Source organism: Drosophila navojoa, chromosome 3, assembly GCF_054131105.1.
Source record: "Drosophila navojoa isolate 15081-1374.11 chromosome 3, UAZ_NAV_1.0, whole genome shotgun sequence".
Classification (NCBI taxonomy): Eukaryota; Metazoa; Arthropoda; class Insecta; order Diptera; family Drosophilidae; genus Drosophila; species Drosophila navojoa.
The window spans coordinates 14477097-14498753 of record NC_142891.1 but is presented as its reverse complement, the minus strand read 5'-3'; the positions used below and the strand labels follow the sequence as shown (position 1 = coordinate 14498753).

General features: G+C 44.5%; 1 protein-coding gene across 5 annotated transcripts; it reads left to right on the top strand.

Annotated features, from left to right (window-relative positions):
• Window positions 1-1772: 1772 nt before the first annotated feature.
• Window positions 1773-21516, top strand: bark (C-type lectin domain-containing protein bark beetle). 5 transcript variants are annotated; one of them, XM_089256918.1, is made up of 12 exons: window positions 1773-1936; window positions 6996-7715; window positions 11233-11411; window positions 11628-17872; window positions 17929-18140; window positions 18201-18556; window positions 18615-18740; window positions 19130-19153; window positions 19214-19311; window positions 19369-19739; window positions 19801-20025; window positions 20141-21516. In XM_089256918.1, the coding sequence occupies exons 2-12, from the start codon at window positions 7131-7133 to the stop codon at window positions 21176-21178; spliced, it is 9459 nt and encodes a 3152-aa protein (XP_089113044.1). In that variant the 5' UTR covers window positions 1773-1936; window positions 6996-7130; the 3' UTR covers window positions 21179-21516. The 5 variants fall into 5 exon arrangements, with proteins under 5 accessions (XP_089113044.1, XP_089113048.1, XP_089113047.1 ...); XM_089256921.1 differs by lacking the exon at window positions 1773-1936 and adding an exon at window positions 2069-2087; XM_089256919.1 differs by lacking the exon at window positions 1773-1936 and adding an exon at window positions 5368-6042.
• The last annotated feature ends 141 nt before the right edge of the window (window positions 21517-21657 follow it).

Below are 21657 nucleotides of genomic sequence, written 5' to 3'. Positions count from 1 at the left end.
GTACTTCAGGCACGTTTCGTCTAGCTCTGGTGGTTTTTTCTTTCCGTTTGTGGTTCGGGGTGGGGCAACGCCTTGAACATGATTTCAACTCCAAGTGCCGCACTCGAACACGTAGAAAGTTCAATTGATGTGGCACGTAAATTGCTGTCATCGAGCCGAGATATTCAGGAAACTTTAACTATAAAACAAAAAATGTAAGTCAGCTATAATTATATTAGTCAAGATGCGAGCGAATCTGATGATATCATCGAACGACCCTCGCACGTGATTCGCCTGCTCAAAGACGCGGCGTGAGAATGAATTTCTGCCGAAATGCCAAAAACTTTTTGTTTTTATTGCTCTTCGAGGGGAAGTCGCCCCAAAGTTGTATGAAATGAATTCATAACTATCAAATACTTAGGGAGACTAATGAAAAACTAAAATAATTTGCAAATATTTGATAGAGTATAATGAGGAACAACCTCTGAAAATGGACCAATCCAGAGAAGCGTCGACAATAATGAACTTTAAGCAGTTATTAAAGTAGTCTGGGAAGAATATTTAATATAATATAAAAATTGCTAACTGAAATCTTAAATATTGTTTTTAATTTGCATATAACAAAATTATTTTCAGCCCGTAAGTATGCAATGAAAATATTGATGTCAATGTCACTTTGATTATAATAGGCATATATTTTTGTATGCATATATAGAGAGAGAAATGTCTACTGCTAATCTTAATGTAAAATCATTTAATGAACTAGCTTTTATATAATCATTTAATATTTAATAAATTCCTAAATACATTATTTTTTATGCTCTCCTACCATTAAAACAGTTCCCTTTGTAAAATAAATAATAGAATATAATTTAATAAATAAAATAATATATAGAATACGATAATATTAAGTGGTAACATTTAAAGTAACAAGTACCAAATACAACTTTACTTAATTTATATTTATTACCTTTTTTATTTATGACAAAAGCCTATAAATATGTTGCATATACTGCGCACAGTGGACATCGACGTATTTTAAATATATTCTGTTTAGTAGTTAAGTATATTGATGTACGGCAGTTTATGGTATATAACATTGTTAAAAGACACTATTACTCAATCTTTAGTATATATGTATTTATATAAAGTAGAAGTCAATATCGACGACCTTCCAGTATATATTAAATACCTGAGTATTGAATCTTTTTTTCCAATGAATGTAACTTAAGGAAAGGTAGTTAGTACTAATTCAAATAAATACGCATACATATTACACTAAAATTGTCCCATCAAATCTCCACTATATCTTAATAACGTAATTTTGTTCACAGCGAATCCTATGCATTTACTTAATTGAAATAAAGCCAATCGAAGCTCACTTAACATATTGCCGCGTGAATAACAGTTATCAGTCTGTTAACGTAACAGTGGTCACTGAACACAGCTCACTGACAGCGACAACGACAGCGACAGCGACTGTTAATTCAAACGACGCACAACAGCAACAGGTAATGGGCCAAAAGCTGAAAAGCTGTTGTGGCTGCTGTCATTTCGGCCAAGGTAACTGTGAGTCGCACGCTCAGCAGCTCAGCAGAGCCAAAAAGCAACAACTCGAAACCCACCCGACAACAACAACAACAATGCGAGCGAAGCGACATTTGGCTTTGTCCACTGCGAGCGAACTTTAAATATTTCGTTTCGTTCGCGCAAAGCTTCACCCCGCGACAGAAAGAGAGAGGACAGAGTGAGTGAGCGAGCGGGATTTGACCGTGGAGCTTCTCTGGGCGACTCAGTGCGCTCAGAAGGTGTCCGACGACGCGGCCGAGCAGACGTGTGCGCGCTAAAACGCAAGCAAAATTTGATCTCAACGGTGCTTTTTTTTGTCTCTCTCTCTCTCTGTTGTCACACATACTAGTGGAAGAGCGCGTCTGTGTGAGAGGGAGTGTGTATGTGTGTAAGTGTGATCGCCAATGACCGCGCCTTAAAGCCAACAGAAAGCGTCGTTTTGTTGAATTCAAAAGATGCGAATCAATACGCAAAACATAACAAAAAGCTAACGGCAAATGCAACAAGTGCGTAAAGTGTTGCAAATTGCATTCACCAAAGTGAGCGAAGCGAAAAAAGAGCTGCGAAAAAAGTGAGGTTGTGTCTGTGCGTCGACTATTACCAAATACACCAATACTACCAATGACGACTCTAACCAAAAGCCACACAAAGGCCAACACAGATACAGATACAGTCTCTGTGTGTGTGAGTGCGAGCGCGAGTATTTTGTGTGAGTGTGTGTGTGTGAGCAGCTTCACAGTTGGCTTCTTGAAAAAGAGCTTGAAGATATGGTTTTTATAATAAGTTTGCCTGTAATTAGAACATTTTGATGATGGCTCAGCGTGAAGAAACCGTAAAGCCAAGCTCATTAGTGCGAAAAAATTGCAACGGCGCGTAAAGATTTCGACTCCGAAACGGAGTTCGAATCCGAATCCGAATGCGATTCAAGTGTTGCTGCTGCACGCTTTCATGAATGCCTAATTGCCACAGCAACAACAACGACAACAACAACAATTTATACTATCGCTATTTCTTGTGGCCAATAAACTCAACAGTCGCTGCCAACTGCATGCGCCCAGCCAGGCGCAACAGCAGCAGCAGCAGCAGCGACGCAAGCAGCGCAGCTAAGTGCAATTGCTGTTGCACTGCCTCTGCCACCCCCTCTGCTCTGCTTGGTTCCACATTCTCGTGCACTTCCGTTTTACCTGGCATTACATTACCAACTTTGTTACTCACTTCCCATTGGGCTCGAACCGATGACGCGTTGCCGCACACATATCAGTTGTTCTAGTGTTGGTTAATTAGTGCGTAAAAGGAAGTGCATATTATCTATATATATATATATATATATATATATATATATATATATATATATATATATGTATACGGCCTATTGATAGGGCTCTCTGACCAAGACAGGTGGGTTTACGTTGATAAAGCGACAGTAAAATGATAAACTGCTTTGGCCATTTTCGAATGCGAGAGTGAATCAGAGAGGGAGCGAGAGAGCAACTAACTTATCAAGTAAATGTAAAAGAGAGGGCGAGCGACACAGAGGAAGAGGAGGAAAGAGAGAGAGAGGGAAATCTTGTGGCTGTATTATAATCTACTAAGTGGGCAGGTATTAGTCATTCGCATACGCTGCATACTACGAGCTCATCTAACGTAAATTATATGAGAAATAAAAAAAAGCCGGCACAACAAACGTCGCTACAGATGACTCAGATCATTTAAAGCTAATGAATGATCTATTTGTTGCTATTTGTACGCCCAGTTGCTATGCCTAAAGCTCATTAAAATTCCTCAATTACGCTCGAGATATTAGAATGAAGAAGAGCTGCAAGAGAAGCCATAATTATATTAAGTATACGTTATTCACGTTCTTCAATATTTATGGCTTGAAGAAAAGTAACTGAAAAGGAGACTAGACTAGACTAGACTAGACTAGACTAGAGATTTAGGTCAAATTGAAAGTTTAATAAATCCTTAAATAGTTATAAAGAGTTTAGTGAGAGAAAAATTATAAATTAAAACAAAGTTTCGAAAAATTACCTTAGATTGTTTGATCATTCTCTTATATAGATAATGATATCTTAGAAAATATAAATGAGAATTGCAAATGGGTCAAGATAGTTAAACATTCAAAATGTAGAAAATGCTTTTATTACAAAATTTCAAGCTGAATTTCTCAGATCATTTATGGAAAATATATCGAGATATCAGCTTAGACATACATACATATACATACAACTTCTAACATTTGAATGCATGTTTAAATCTGCTTTCTGAATGAAATACAATGGATTGTTATACAAATATATACATACATTGTATTTATATTTACACATTTGTGTATTTGCGTTTATTTACGTGCGAAAACTCGCTCAATTACCTGCATAAATTACCACAATTTCGAGTTTATTGTCCCAGTTAAAAATAATGTGTTTTGCTAATTTCTCTTTTCTATGCAAAGCAGTAGCCCTCATTCGAAATTAAAGCAGATAGCAAATCTGTTAATTTATTAAGTGGACGCATAGAAGAATACGATTTCGGTTCATGCAAATGGATAAAAATTAACAGTCGAGTCGATTAAGTGTATGTGGTAGTAGTAGTAATTCTGGCAATATAATTTATTTTGAAGAGTATTTCTTATATGATTTGAAGTAGTATTCACTGTAGTACTGTTCTGTTAAAATTCGAAAAAAGATGTTCTTAGAGTGCACTCGAGTGTATGTATAGACACCTTTCCTATCGTATCTGAATTTTCTGTCTTCATATTATCTTGACTTTAATCTCCCAATTATCTAATCAATCAAATCAAAAAAAAAAAAAAAAATATATATATATATATATATTTTTATCGCTTAGAACTAACTGTGCGAATTGTTTGTCGACTAGCAAAAGTGCAGAAAAACTGATATAAATTATATGTATAGTATAAGCAAAGGCCGGCAAGAGTGTGATAGACACACTCACAGGCAACAAAGGCGTCTATTAAGGAGTTTAGTCAGGGCTTTTAGTCTCTTATCGAAGAGGCATGCATGCCGAGGCATACGCAAAATGCCAAACAAAGTTAATAAACCCATAAAAAGGCAGACAATAAACTTTTGAATGCACTTCAAGCTGAATTCATACCAACAACAACAACAACAACGGCAACAGCAACAAAAGTAAGTTTGAATAGCTTGCAGCTGAGTCACAGATACATCGATAATAATGCATATGGCCACAAGACACTCGGCCATACACTGAGCGAATTCAAAAGCCAACTAGCTAGTATATAACAATATACATATGCTATAATATATTTTGTTTAGTGTAGAGTAGACATACCGGACGGGAAGTTGTTGATTAAAGTCATATATATATATATATATATACATATATATATATATATATATATATATATATATATATATATATATATATATATATATATATATATATATATATATATATATATATATATAACATTTTAACACTACAACTTTGTTCGATAAGAATTTTTGTATACAGAATAAGTATGTTTTTATCAAACAATATTTGACTGCTTAAGTTTTTATTGAATATATTACTCAGTTGCTTTTGATAAATACAATGGGATCAGAATTGTTTTCAAAAATAAATTAATTTAAATTATTTAATTATGATATATAATAAAATATAATACAATGATTAATAATAAGAGCATATAAAATTTTTTTAAAATAAACTATAAATTGCTCTTGAAAAATTTTTTAGATGCATTTATAAAAATATACAAAATTATTCTTATATCAATTTAAATTATTCAAATTGAAATTGGAATATTTTTTTGTCTTTTTTACTTACAACACTTTCGCTCAGTGCATGAGCCGCGCCCGCACCTTAAGAACAGCTTCGAGGCAGAGCACAAGAAAAGCTGCTTTGCATACGCAACATAAATAAAAAAACAAAAAAAAAAAAAACCTTACATGTTCTTGGTTGGGGCACCCAAAATGCCAAAGAAAACTCTTGGCCGGAGATAGTGTTGAAAATGCTTTCTTTCTTTCTTTCTTTTCGTCTTACTTTTTCTACGCACACGTAGCCCACGAAAAATAACAACAACAACAACAACAAAATAATAACAACTACCTTTTGCGGTGCGTGCGACGCTATTATTCGGCCGCCCTCTCCACAGCTGCTATCCCCAATCTCCCGCTCTCGCTCTCTCGCTTGCACTCACTCTCCTTCACATGGGCTGGCGTTGTAGGGCTTGCGCTCTCTCGCTCTCTCGCGCTTACGCCATGAATGAAATGCCTACACATTTACAGTTACTTTGCAGCAGCAGCAACAACAACAAAGGCAGCTCCTCAACTGTTTTACATGTTGTTGTGGCTTTCGTTGTTGTGCTTCAGCTGCTTCTTCTTCGTCGTCGTCGTCTTCTTCTTCTTCTTGCATTTGTTGTTGTCGCTCTTCAATACTCGTCATAATACTAAATGCAAGTAACCCGCTCAGTCGCTGCTAACGGTTCTTTGCGTATGGACGTGTTTTCGTGTATGTCTCTAATACATATACCCAAACACACGCATACACATACACATACATATATATTCTTTTGTTTGTTATTCGTGTGCTAAAGCGGGTGGGGACGACCCACTGCGTGTGTGTGTTGTATTGGTATTTGTGTGTTTTGGTTTTGAAACGTTGTCAAGTTGTTGCTCTGTGTATGTATGTGTGTGTGTATTGGCTTTTAGGGCCAGTTTGTGGTGGCTTATCAGAGATTGGTAACAATACTAGAGAGTTGTGTGTGTGAAACAGCATGGAACTCCGTGTATTGGGAATTTATTACGAAATGAATTAACAACTAATTTTAACAAACGCTAAATTAAAGTGAAAAACAAACTGGAAAATAACCTGGCAAACAACGGCGTGAAAAATAGAAAGAAAATGCATTCAAAAATAAGAGAAATCCCAACAAAAATGTGACAAATGTGAAATTGTATATATAAAATATGAATAAATATTTTAAATGGTGAAATTAAGATTTTAAATATTTATACATAAATTAAACAAATATTTATTCAATTTAAAATTGATTTTAAATATTCGTCCAATTATAAAACGAATAATTGACATATTTGTATAAAGTTATTTACAAAATTTTGACAGAAGGCAAATTATTTTTAATAAAATATATGAATGAATTTAAAATTTAAAAACATAATATAATAAATAAAACGTCAAGTTATTCATAATTCTTGAAAAAAACAGAAAAGTGATGAGAAAAAAATTAATACATAATTTAAATAATAATATGTTGAAATGTGAACTAAAAGCATTTAATATTAAAACAAGCAAATATGCAAAATAAATTTGTGAATTTATTAAAAATATAATTAAATATTAATATCAAACAAAAATTTCGCAGGACATAATTATAAATATTTGAATATATAGATTTTGTAAACAATCATTTGTTTAACAACTTAAATTTCTCTATCCCTTAGCTTTTCAACAATTTAACTGCCAATCATTCATATGAGCACCATGTGTAATATATAATATATATATAGAAATATAAAAATATAATTTACATTACCAACATTGTGCAATTGAAATCGATCAAAGAAAGCAATGCACAAATGACGCTGCAACGCCATAAAGCAAAGTTGCTGCAACAACGTAAACAAACTTGCAACAACTGCAACGAAAGTGAACAGAACAAATGCCCGCCCATTGGCAGCAAATGGGCCAACATATGGACAATACTCCTGCTGCTGCTGTTGTCCTCCTGCCAACTGGGTCGCGCACAACAACAGCAACAACAACAACAACAACAACAGCTTAGACAGGGCCAAGCAGTGCCAGCCCACACGGAGCGCGAATCCGTTGAACTGCCACAGGACATTGAGAGCGACAACGATATCGAATTCGCCAGTCTCGATGGCGCCACGCAGCTGCTGCCAGCGACGCGCCATGGCGTCGACGCCACAGCGGCGCCGCCGTCGACGCCGTCGCTGCTGCTGACATCATCGGCCAATTCCTACACGGAGCTGCCCGGCGGCGAGATACTGAGCGAGCGCACTTTGCGGCTCAGCGAGAGCCCGTACCTGGCACGCGAGGACCTCGAGGTGGTGCGCGGCGCCCGTCTGACCATCGAGCCGGGCGTCACGGTGGAGTTTGCACCCACCAAGGGACTCAAAGTGCGCGGCGTGCTGCAAGCTGTGGTAAGTCAAAATCCAATCGAATTGCGTTTGATTTAAGGAAATGACAAAGGGGGCTTTTAATATAGAAATACCCTATAGTATTTACATAAAAGTATAGCGGGTATACAAGACTCTTATAGTTGTTGTCTTTAAAAAATAAAAATAAAAATATGTAAATGTGGATAAAAGTCAAATAACCGAAGTTGAAAAAATACCCTACAGAAGAAAATGTGTGGGGTGTTTTTGGTACATATTAATTCTATATAGGTATAGTATATATGAGTATGGAATATATTAGTTATAGTAGATAAGATGCAGATAACATTTTTAGCCTCGTTCTGAAAGTTATGCGAGATACACATTGTGTCATACATAAACAACAAATATGCGAAGTAGTGAAGTAGGAAGGGTATATACAACTTGTAGAGCAGTTGAAGAAGGCTTAGAGCTGAGATAGAATCGAAAATAAAAACAAATTACCTAATTGAAATAATAATTATAATTATTATATACATACAAACATATATATATATATATATTTTTTTTTTGGGTATAGCACATACACACTTGACGATTTCATTTATGATAATATAAAATAAAATTATATTAAATATTGAATTATATATACAGCTGCGAAAAATAAAATAGCACCACTTGCATATTCAGAGTTTGAGGAGTTCTCCTGGACACATTTATCAATGTATTGATATAATTTTTTCACTCAGATAAGCAGAAATTAATTAGTTATTACGGCAAAAAAGAATTATCAAAATATTAATAGTTTTTATATAATTCAAAAAATTCTAAAAAAATCCGAAAAAATGCCGAAAAAAATAATAGCACCAGTATATATATTTTTTTCAATTTGTATGCCTTTCTTGATGAATCATCTGATTTATCCAAGTTAGAGTATTTCGAAATTCATTCAAGCGAAACTTTTGCACTTCGCCCCATTTGACTGTTGCGAATGATTAAATGCTGGCAAAGGCACCTGTTGCTATCAGGCAACAGGTGAGTAATGTTAATGAAAGATAAGCGCATAAAGTTTCGTATACCTCCTTGTTGACATTTGCAGGCGATAAGATTGTGATGGCTGGATTTATCTGCAGAGTGCGATAGGCAGTGCCGTTCAGTTCAGTTGGGCATGCTGAGTGCTGGGTATTGATTGTGGTCGTAGGTTAGGGCGTCGGCGCATGCGTTGCTCGAGCTGCTTTCGGCCATACAAATTGGGTCAGAGCAAGTTCACTTCCTCAATGAATCGTTGCACGATTCCAATTACAATAACAATTACGGACGACTTCAAAGAGTGAACTCTTTGCTTAGCTGTTGCTATTGCCATTGCATTCACTTTGCATGTCCGCTGCGACACTCGCCCCCCAAACCTAGCCCCCGACCCAGGGCCCGGGCCCTTCCGCTCGGCTCTGTCACTTAATCAGCGGTCAGGAGGTCATTAAGGGTTAATTAGATTTAAGTGAACGCGACGCGTCGCGAGCCATAATTGACATTTGTATTATACTGGAAATGAGCAAATTAGCTCGCCTTTGACCACGCATCGATCCAACTCTGAGCTAAGCTGCCCAAAAAAACAACAAAATTGAAAAAAAAAATAAGTGCAAAGCTTAAATATGCTCTCATGAAAGGGCAACACGGCTGTGTCACGCTCTTTGTTACCCATCAAATTAACTGACTTCGAGCTATAAATTATATCAACTATAACCAAAAGTTTTTTTTATAAAATCATATGATTACTTGAACTTTACAATCAAGATAAATATACTATACAATTATTATTATAAATTTATTAATTTTAATCACAGTTTCTGAATTCCCTGAATGCATTTTTTCATTCATAAATAAAAGCTGTTTTATTTATTTATTTTTTTTTTTTTTTTAAACCTTTCTTGTATTTTTCTTATATATGTATATATATTCATTTAGTTTAACTTCTCTGTTTGTCAATGTTATATTACTTAATTTTTTATTTTAGTTATAAATTAATTTAATTGACAATTTTATTTCTTTTTAATATTTTTGTTAAGTTTCTAATTTTTTTTCTCTCTCTAAACTCAATATATTTGATTATTTAATTGCTTTTTCTATTTTGTAAATTTTATTCCTTACTTCAAAATTTACTGGGAACAAATTTCTTGCTTTAAAGTTGATCTTGACCTAAATTGATATCAACAATAAAAACCATTATACCCTGATTTCCCATTTTCAATGGGTTCAGGGTATAAAAATAATATTTAATTGAATTGCAAAAAAATATATATTTTACTTTTGTTTATTTAGTATACATATTTTATTTTTATTTATTTTTTATTATTACTTTATTATTATAATTACTTTATTATTCAAGTCGCTTCCAGTCATTAAAATTTCTATAAAGTTTTCTTCTAGTCACTTTAGATTTAAGGTAATTTAAACTTCGGCTTGTTATTAATAATTTTTTTCATTTCTTATTGCTTTCATTATTGCTGTATGCAAATTAGTTCTGAATCATCTGGTTCATCTTTTGACCTAGCAGAGTTTCGGTTTTGTCTGGCTTTAATTAAATAAAATTGTTTGCTGATTTCTCAATTGCCTCGGTGGGCGTTGCTCTAGGCAACAGCATCAGCATTATCATCAGCAGCATCATGACGATGATGATCGTTACCGTCATCTCAATCATCAACAATATCATGCTCAGCGCATAGGTGTTAATTAACTCTAGAAAACTTGGATATATATACATGTATATATATATATATCCACGATGTTTTACTGTGGCAAGCGAAGGTCAACGGGCGAGAAAATAGTCATAATTGAAAAAGAGAAAAACAAAAGCAAAAGCCACAACAAAATTTTGATGTGAAAGGCCAAAAGCTGCACTGAAACGAGCCAGAGATAATTCGAAAAACTTCACACCCAACAATAATTATATGAAAATTGCAGGCAAAGCAAAATGGGGCAAGAAATGTAGACACATCTCTCTCTCTCTCTCTCTCTCTCTCTTTATCTCCCTCACTCTCTCTGTGTCTCTATCTTGCCATTTTCACTTCCATCTCCATTTTCATTGCACACTTTTCACAACAGATTTGCATTTCACACATTCTGGAATTCTAATTATAGTTATTCACGTCGACTTCTGCAATTGAAAGAGATTACTTAGAAAGAGAGTGCTAGAAATACTCTGGTAAAAGCTTTACATTGTAGTTGATAATTAATCAAACATGATGTAGTTATTATTTTTAGTGTATTTTTAAAGAGTTAAACTACTTGAATTTTACTTTATTTACATTTCTAAACTAATTTTTTTATTTTATAAAATTCAAGTTCCATAAGTTTCTTTGTTCTTATCAATTATACGTGGGTATTAAATGATTAAATTGCAATAAATTATACAATTTATATTCAGGCACTTAAGGTTTTCAGTAAAGTATTTTATATTATATATTAAACTATATTTACAAATTCTTCAGTAATCTAATATATTATAAAACATTAAAATTTCCATTACTAGATATATATTGATATTAAAATTCTCTTTCCTTTACAGGGCACTCCCTCAGCGCGCATTGTGCTAAAATCCCAGAGTAATGTTGCCAACTATAAAATGGAACTGCCAGACGATCAGGAGAAGGGCATACGTTTGGTGGATGGGCCCACGCCTGTGGAGGGACGACTCCAGCTATTCCATAAGGGCGCCTGGCGCTCTGTTTGCTCCAATTCCAGAAAGTAAGTAAACAGGTTTAATAGATTGTGGGTCGCTGCTTGGGAGGTGCCAGCGAAATATAAAACAAGCTCATTAAGTAAAAGTTGATTAAAAACTGTTTAATGGGATAGTAAAATATATCTAGGAAATCTATTCTTTCCTGCCTTAAGAAAAGCATTTAGATTCTTTAACTGCTCATTTTCTTACACAGTACTAATCACATTTTCTAACACTTCCAGTTGGACCGTGGCGGACTATTCGGTTGCCTGCAAGCAGCTGGGCTACAGAGGAGGTCGCTTCTGGAACTGGGTGGAGCGCACTCCTGGATATTATCCACGTTTGCTCTACGAGCAGCCGAAATGCCGAGGCGGGGAGAACAGTCTGATGGACTGCGCGTGGAGCTCGAGGCAAATGGGCGCTGGCTCCTGCGACTACCACAATGACTTGGGCATTCAGTGCCTGCCGGTGCACGCGGAGCCGCTGGGTCACTGGCGCGGCCTGTACTTTGACAATGCGCCGTCGACCAAGTCACTGGGCAGAGACAACACCGTCTATGCAGCGCAGTCGGAGTCACGCCTCAAGTACGTGGACATCATCAGGGCGGGCAATGGAGCTGGCTTCAGTGCCAAGTCGGCGCTGGAGGTGCAGGGATTGCCGCCACAGATGGAGCACGTGGTGATCAGCCACTCGGCGTACACGGGCTTCAATAGCACACGGCCCTGGGCAGGATTTCAGCTGCAGAACGTGACGGTGCGAAAGAGCAACGGCATCGGCATCTTCGTCAACTCCAGCCAGGGCCTGGTGCAGCTGGAGGGCTGCTCGGTGATGGACAATGCGGCCGATGGCATCAAGTACGTGGGCCACGATCTGCGGGGCACTGAGCGCACGGACCGGGCCAGCATTTACGATTTCTGCACGCTGCCCACCACCTCGGGCCAGACCTATCCCATCTCGCTGTCCTTCACCCAGAAGTACTACGCCGGCTCGGCCAAGGAGTGCGGCAAGTACTTCTTCACGCGGCCCGGCTACTACCTCACGCTGCACTTCGAGCACTTTGTGCTGCAGCAGAACGAGACGGCGACCGTGGAGATCTTCGACGGCGCCTCCAGCAACGACCGGCTGCTGTTCGCGTGGCAGGCGCGGAACTTTACGCGGCCTCAGAGCGTGACCAGCACCCGGGAGAAGATGTTCGTGCGCATCAGAGCGGACGCTCGGCGGGAGTTGAACGGATATTTCCGCATCACGTCGGGCGATTCGGTGGCCTATGATCTGCGCGTCTCCCAGTCCACGGTGGAGGACAATGGCGGACGGGGCGTGGCCATTGACAACATCCGGTCCAAGCTGCACGTGCACGCCAGCTCCGTCTCGGGCAACGGCCATGTTGCCGGCGTCCACGTGACCAGCGGAGCGGGCGACGTCAACATAACCAGCAGCAACATCAGCTTCAACAATGGCGCTGGCGTGAACATCACCTACTACGGCGGCAACCGGAACATCTCACGGTCGGCCATCAGCGCGAATCGCGGCTATGGGCTGGCCGTCTGGCTGAACCACACCACGGATGTGGACCGGATCGAGTATATACCGTTCAATCAGACCAGTGCCGTGGAGTACTCGCAGATCGCGGGCAACCTGGAGACGGGCGTGTTCCATGGCAACTACTGCCGGCCCATCTGGGTGAACATCACGGGCAACAGCTTCAATGGCAGCCAGCAGAACGACATCTTCATCGAGTCGTGCTACCAGGCCACGGCCAACGGGCAGCCGAACATGCAGCTCCAGCTGGGCCACAACATGTTCAAGTACAGCCAAGCGAACTCCATTTACCTGAGTCCAGCCCTCAATCTCCAGGGGCGCATCGAGTACAACATGTTCCGGTACGGGTCGTATGGCTGCATCTATGTGAACAACGACTACATCTACCCGGAGTTTAACTATCTGCCCGTCAAGCTGCTCATCCAGAGCAATTACTTTATGCGAAACAGCGGACTGCACGTCGTCTCCCTGGCCCTGTCGCCCTACAGTCGGGCGGAGGTGCAGTACATTCTCTTCACACGGAACTTTGTGCGGAGCAACAACATCACGGAGGCCTTCGGTCCGCTTGTGGCGGGCAGCGAGGGCAGCGATGGGGCCGGTCGACTGAATCCGAGATCCCGAGTCGCCGCACCGGTGGTCGTCGGCTCAAGCAATGTGGACATATTCCGGAATATATTGCACAACCTGGACTCGGCCTACGAGATTGGCTCGCAGCTGACGGACCAGAGCCAGATCATCAATGCCACCTGCAATTGGCTGGGCCACACGGACGAGAGTCGCATCTACGCCAGGCTCTTCCATCGCAACGATCGCTACAATCTGGCCAAGATCAACTACATACCCTATTTGCTGCACAGCTCCAATCCGGGCTCCACGGCCATGATCACCGTCTCCACGGTCGTGCCCCGCTTCTTCCACGAGGGCAGCGATGTGATTGGCGGCGAGGTGGATGGCCAGGACATGGTGCCAGCGGGCACTTACACAGTGACCAAGGACATCAATATACGTCCCGGCGGCAAGCTCATCCTCCAGCCGGGCACGACGCTGCGCTTCGAGCCGAGCGTGGGCATGATGGTGGCGGGCAAGCTGGAGGCGCGTGGCCGTCGACCCGACGACATCCTCTTCACACTGAAGCGGGAGACCATCATGGGCAACGACACGGAGACCATTGACCTGGACAGCGAAACAGAGGCCATCGACATGGAGACGGAGGTGCTGCCCGTGGATGGGGTGCCGCGGGTGCCGGTGCGTCTGGTGGGCGGTGTCAGTGCCCGCGAGGGCCGGCTGCAGGTGTACGTCAAGGGCCGCTGGGGCACCGTCTGCGACTACGGCTGGAATGTGCTGAATGCGGCGCTCGTCTGCCACCAGCTGGGCTACTCGCTCAATCCGCAGGACTGGCGCCTGCTGCGCTCCCAGCTGCCCAATGCGGGCACCTCCGAGGATGTGCTGCTCGCCAACGTGCGCTGCACCCCGCACGACCGCGACGTGACCAAGTGCCGGGCGGAGCACGAGTTCGAGAACAGCTGCAGCCACGACAGCGATGTGGGCCTGCGCTGCTACGAGGGCGCCTGGGCAGGCGTCCGGTTCAGCATGCTGGCCGAGCGGGCGGATCTGCAGTACGTGACCGTGGAGAAGGCGGGTCTGTTCGACTACACCACCAACTCGTTCAAGCCGGCGGTGCAAATGGACCATGCACGCCACAACCTGGAGAACGTGCGCGTCGTGAACAATTTGCAGGACGGACTGGGCATCATCTATGCGGACATCTATGCCGGCAAGTCGGTGAACAACATCAAGAACTCGGAGTTCTCTGGCAATCGCGGCAGCGGCATCAGTCTGAAGCAGCTCGACTTTCGCATCTCCGGCTCGATCATCAAGGATAATCTGGGCAGCGGAATCTCGCATGATGCAGTCATCGCAGCGCTGGATCAGAAGGAGATTGGCGGCTGGTTCAACATGGCCCAGGATTTCAATGCCTACGACACCGACTACGATCCCTATCTGCTGCCGCACGAGATAGCGAACATCGATCTGGGCACCTTCGAGCACAAGTACATCCGCACCGAGGAGCTGCTCGGCCAGTCGATCAGTCGCAAGATCGTGGTGCAGTGCCCCGCCGGCTATGTCATCGGCATACAGCTGCTCAATCCCATACACAATCTGTCCACGGAGAGCATAAGCATCCTGAATGCCCGCACGGAGAACATCCGGAGCGATCTGTGGCAGGTGAAGCGCGACCTCAACGTCTTCCCGGTCACCAGCAGCAGCTACGGCATCATCATCTACTATGAGAGCGGCCCGCATGCCCTGGGCGGAGCGGTGCTCATGCTGTCCACTGTGACGGCGCCCGTGCAGAACATCCGGAACCGGATCGTGAGCGGACCAGTGCCCACACTGACCATACGCTCGACCAAGATACAGAAGAATCTGCGCGGCATTACGGGCTACTACTACAATCGCTATATAGGCGACAATGGAGAGTATTATCTGCGCAAGGCCAACGAGTCGATCAAGCTGATCAACTCGGAGCTGAGCTTCAATGAGCGTGAGGCCATACTGATCAAGTCGCCCTACTGGGACGTCATCTCTAGCAACCTCTCGGAGATCACGCTGCACATCAACAGCTCGCTGATCACTCAGAACGGGTACGGCATCAGGCAGCTGTCCAAGGATCTGCGCTCCTCCAACAACCTCTTCCACTATGTGGTGCAGGACAGCACAGTGGAGCAGAATGCCCATGGGGGCTTCCAGGTGGCCCTGCCCTATGTCTGGCAGTACAACGAGAACTTCACACACTCGATTTACTTTGGGAACAGCACTTGGCAGCGCAACCGCAACTTCCACATTGGCATCTATGGACACTATGCGGTCTTCAACATAACCTCCAATGTGTTCCGGGAGAACAGCTGCCCGGGCGCACTCATCTCGCTGGACGGCATGGAGAAGCGACTGCGCTTCGATAACAATCGCTTCGAGGGTAACTTCAACAAGTTCGTGCTGCTCTTCAAGGCGGACAGCCTGAGCGAGATCATTGGCCAGGTGCCAGCCACCATTGAGTACAACACGTTCAAGGGCAATCAGATCATGACCTTGATCGCGGACTACCGGCACTACATGAGAGCCGCTCGACGCATACGCAAGCAGCACCAGCTGCCCAGCGCGGTCATCCGACTGGACGGCGTGCAGAACATAAGGCTCTACCGGAATCTGATAGCCAACAATGAGATGGACTACAATCTGGTGGCGGGAGTGAGATCGGCCCGCCTCAATAACTACTTCCATGCCCAGGAGAACTGGTGGGGCAGCCAGGATGTGGCGTACATTGAGTCGAAAATCTTTGATTTTGACAACTGGAACGATCACGCCGATGTCATCTATCAGCCGTTCCTCATTGAGGACAGCTACGACGCGAGTGTGTCGATAGTGGCGCCGCTCAACGAGGAGTCGAACCTGGCCAGGTACCAAGGCGGTCGCGTCTACCGCGACCTCACGCTGCCCAAGAAGAACTTGCCCTACTACATAGCCTCGGATATTACCGTGATGCCGGATACCACTCTGACCATACAGCACGGAGTGACGCTGGAGTTTGAGCCGAACGTGGGCATACTCGTGCTGGGCACGCTCATAGCCATTGGCTACAAGGAGTCGCCGATTGTGATGCGTCCGTTCAGGAACTCCACCAAGGAGTCTCTGGTGGCGGCGCCACCGCGCAAGCGAGCCCTGGAGGACATGAGCGCTGCCCTCACCGACTTCGACTCTATACGGCTCTGCACCAGCGCCAGCAACTGCACGGGGGAGGCGGACGGGCTGTCCGAGCTGAACGAGGGCTTCCTGGAGTACTTCAATCACACGACACTGCAGTGGGTGCCCATATGCGATAGTCGGTTCACCGAGCGCAATGCCCAGGTCGTTTGCCGTGAGCTGGGCTTTGATCCGCTCAACGTTTACTACGGCCACGACAGGCGCATTGAGTTCCACACCAATTCGCTGACTCGCATCTGGTCCTGGGTGCAGCCGCTGGAGTGCCGTGGCGATGAGGAGCGCATGGAGGACTGTGCCGAGCGGCTCAATGGCCAGCTCTACGGCCATCGGCACGAGTGCCGCTGGGACGATGTGTTCGTCTTCGTTAGCTGCAACGGCCTGGCCGACGACGATGTCTACTGGGGCGGCATTCGGTTCGCCAACTCCAAGTTCGAGGAGATCCAATACGAGCACCGTCTGCACAACACCCGCTCGCACGGCCAGCCGCTGCAGCGCGAGAGCCAGCTGGAGTTTGTGCGCATCGAGCACGCGGGCATTCTGCACAATCACAAGGCGGCTGCCATTCAGGCCATCCACAAGAATCCCAGCATCACCTCGGTCAGCATTGAGAGCTCGGCAAACCATGGCATCAATCTGATAGCGCCCAGCGGCAAGCTCAACCTGAATCATCTGAACATCAACAAGACGCTCGGCACGGGCATCAGCATTGTCTCGCTCAGCGGCGAGGGTCGCGACAGCGATGAGTCCAGCTTCACGCCGCTCAAGAAACTCGACCTGCCCTACAAGCTCTTCTCGCTGGTGGACATCTGTGATCCCCAGAAGGTGCTGACCATCGAGGAGCGCATGCTGGTCTACTATAAGTACGACAATAATCCCGTCAATTGTGTCAAGATCTTTACCTCCGCCTTTCGGGCCAAGCCCATTGGCTTCCGGCTGCTGCAATCGAATCTGTTCAATCACTCCAAGCTCTACGGGCGCACCGACTTCATTAAGCTGTACGATGGGGATATCTATAATGTTACGGCTACGTATCTGGGCAAGATCGAATCGGATACGGACAATCAGCGCTCCTTCTTCAAGACAAAGGGCCCCACTCTAAGTCTTCAGCTGGTGGCCAGTGGCGCTCCAGAGACCCATGGCTTCCTGGCCGAGATTGTTACGGTGCCCATCTCCACGCTGGGGCAATGTAAGTCCACCTGACTTGCTTCTCTATCATCTCTAATCTCTCTTTCTCTCTCTCAGATCGAGATGCCCTGCACAACATAACAGACTCTCACATTTCGGGTGCCATGAAGGGAGCCGTCACCTATGCCTCAGCCGGTGAAGTGACCCCAACTCTCACTCTGATAGGCAATCGCATTGAGAGGAACTGCAAGCAGCTCTATGGTAATTTCTCCACCTGCGCCTCAGCGCTCAATCTGGACGTGCAGAACATGAACTCGCTCTACTTTATGGTAAGCTGCCCCCAAAAATTCGTTGTTATTCGTTGACTTACCTACTAAAACTTCCCTTAGAACAATTTGCTGTTGGAGAATCAAGGCGGTCTGCGCATCCGTGCTGACTCGCGCGGCACCGCCACCTCGTTGCGTGGCTTTGTGCACCACAATCTCTTCATGCGGAATCGCAATCGCCCTGCCTTGTATGTGGAAGGTCGCCAGTCGTCGCCCTACCAGGAGGTCGAGCTCTATCGCAACTACTTCGCCCAGAACATGGCTGGCTACGAGGAGGTCATTCGACTCTGCCAGGTCGTCTCCAACTTCAGCTACAACTACGTCCACAGCAATGTGGGTGGTCGCATCATGGAGGTGTCCGGCTTCGAAAAAGTGCGACTGCAAATCTATCAGACGACGGCCCACAATGGCTTCTACAGGTAAGCTAATAAGTTTGGCTTTAATTGAAAGGATCATTAAATTCTGACTTCTGCCTAGGAATGTGGCCACCAACTGGATGTCTCGCGCTACCATTGTGGCCGGCACTGCGGGCCAGCAGTATGTGGACAACATATTCGAGAACTATGAGAATGATTACGAGCTGCTGACTGTCAATAACTCGATGTAAGTATCAAGTAGATCAAATTGAAGGGATTAGCTGAAATTTGAAAAGGGTCAAATGGATATCCATTCGATGAGCTATGTCTAACCATCAACTGCATGAACATAGAAGGATCTATTAGACCTGATTATTATTGTAGATTAGTTATTAAAACACACTAGAGTTCCGAATAAATGTTTATTGAAAGACCTACACAATAGCTGATGTAAGATTATGAACTAGGACTAGTACCTACCACTAGGGATTGCGAAAGAAAATACTCTCATCTAAATTTATAAACAGTTTTTGCCAAGATATAAATTAGTGTAGCTGTATCCCTATTTATATGAAATTTCTATCTCTTATGCTACCTTCTCTCTCTCTGTCTTCCTCTTCACTTCCACACACGTAGTATGAGCTTTGATTACGAAAACAGGTAAGCAACACACTCAGGGCCCCCATTAGAGTCCTAGACTTAACTCATTTCTCATTTAAGGACCTTTGAGACATGGAGCTCCAAGATTGATGCACGCCACAATTACTGGAGCTACAACAACACCATCTCGGTGCAGTCGCGCATTAGGGATAAATACGGTAATAACTCACATTGAGCACAAGCTAGTCGACAGAGTTAAAATTTTCGCATTTTAGATGATCCCATGCTGCTGGAGGTGCTGGCCGTGCCCTTCCAAATGAACAACGAGACTATCTTGGATGGCAAGTGCCCGCCGGGCTGGGCCTTGGTGCACGACACCTGCTTCATCTATGTTGGGGCGCCGATGACGTTCCATGAGGCGCGCGACTTCTGCCGCTCGGAGAACTCAACGATGCCCTTCCTGCGCACCGACAAGATCACGTTATGGCGGTACTTACAGAGCCAGATGCGGCATCTCAAGTACCCGGAGAAGGTCTGGATACAGGACTACAATCACATCGAGCGCTGCACGAGCTTCGTCTTCGGCGAGATCGAAGTGGAGGACTGCAGCAAGGAGCGCGGCTTCATCTGCGAAATGGATCCGAGGGTAAATGAACGAAGCTACAATTGTAATATCTATATAATTATACATGCCTTTCCCTTCTTAGGTCATCATTGATCCCTTGTCGTGGCGCGCGGACATTTTTGCCATAAGTATTATCTCGGCCTTTGTGCTGGCCATCATTCTGCTCATTCTGGTGGCCTTCTGCTGGTTCGCCAAGTCCAAGCACCGACACGTGCAACGCCTGCAGCGACGCAACAGCATCCGCCAGAGCCTGCGCAGCCTGAACAGCATCGATCCGCAGGGCTCGCTGCGTCGTCGTCCCAATTATGTATGATTTCGCTAGTCTTTTTAATTCCTTTCAGTTCGATCTTTATTTGAATTTTATTTTCTTTTCTTTTTTCCTTTTTGCTCCTCGGTTCGCTTTGCTTTTTCGCGCTCCACAGAACATGTCCAGCAATGGCACGCTGTCCAAGAGCCAGGACTACAAGCAGATGGTGGCCAATGGCTCCATCGACTCCATGGACAAGAGCGTGCTCAGCTCAGAGGCGGGCAGCTACGAGGGCTACGAGCAGAAGCCGCACTACAACGAGTACGTTAACCAGAACGCGCTGCGGACTGGCTCAGCTGGCCAGGAGCAGCCGCACAAGGTGGCCACCATATCGAAGGGCAGCTCGCACAGGGCGCGGGCGGCGGCGGCTGCGGCCGCTTTGCAGCCGGATGCCTTCGAGCTGAGCTACCGCAACGAGGGCTTCCGCGACAACTCGACCTATGGCGGCGGCACCCGCGCCAATTCCATCAGCACCAGCGTAGCGGAGGACACGCCCATCATTCATCAGACAGACGCCGAGGAGGTGGGCTCTGATTACTATGGCAATGCCAGCACGTTGCCCTTGCGCACGGACACCGGCGGCAGCAGCAGCGTGGGCGGTAGGCGTGGCCAGCCAGGCCTCGCCTTCCTCAGCGAGCTGAAGCAGAACCTGCCGGAGTATCAGCGCAGCTCGCACAGCAGCTTCATGCCGCAGCGCAGCAGCGGCGACTCGCTGCCATTTGACCAGAAGCTGGACCAGTTCAACTTCTCCACGGAGTCGTCGCTCTATCGGCCGGCGCCGGCCGTGCCGCAGCAGCAGCCGTCGCCCGCTGACATGAGGCGTCCGGACTCCTACTATACGGCCGTGCGAAGCAGCAAGGCGCCCACGTCCCACTATCGAACGCCCGCACCGCTGGCCAAGCCACTGACCAAGCCGCCGGCGGTACCCATAGTGCAGGCGACACGCCCAAAGACTGTTTATCAGACGGCCTCGCAGGAGCCGTCGCCCACGTCGCCCACATCGCCCACGCCGCTGGCCACTGCCAATCCCTATCATCGCTCCAAGTCGGAGGCACTGCTCGAGACGGACTTCGATGAAGCCGGCGACGGCGGCCTGGCGCCTCTGCACACCAACGGACGCAGTCACAGCCAGCCCCTGGAGACGGCCATGTAATGACCGGACTGCAGTCGCAGTCGCTGCCACGCCCCTCCCCTACACATTCACAACATATTTTTAAGTTTACATCAAAATTAATTTTAAAGACGAGATTATGTTGGCCGACGAGCGCCCCACGTTGTTTTATGTAGAAAACTTAAAGCATTCCATCCATTAGCTATAAAAACGAACAGAAGAAAAAGACGAACGCAGAAAAAAAACGCGAACTAGTATTTAATTGTTGTATATAATTAATTCTAAAAAATATATAAACGCTATTTAAGTTAATGCCAATACTGCATCAAAATAAATTGTTGACATTTCAATGATAACTGCTGCTATCAAATAAATAGTAACATTCGTATTTAATTTTACTTTATCGGGAAAAAAAATAACTGATTTGAATTTGAATTTAATCGTACTTGCGCGCACTTTTAGACAATTGAAATTTTGATGGGCAGCACTTTTCGACAAACTAAACGAAACAGTGCTACAAA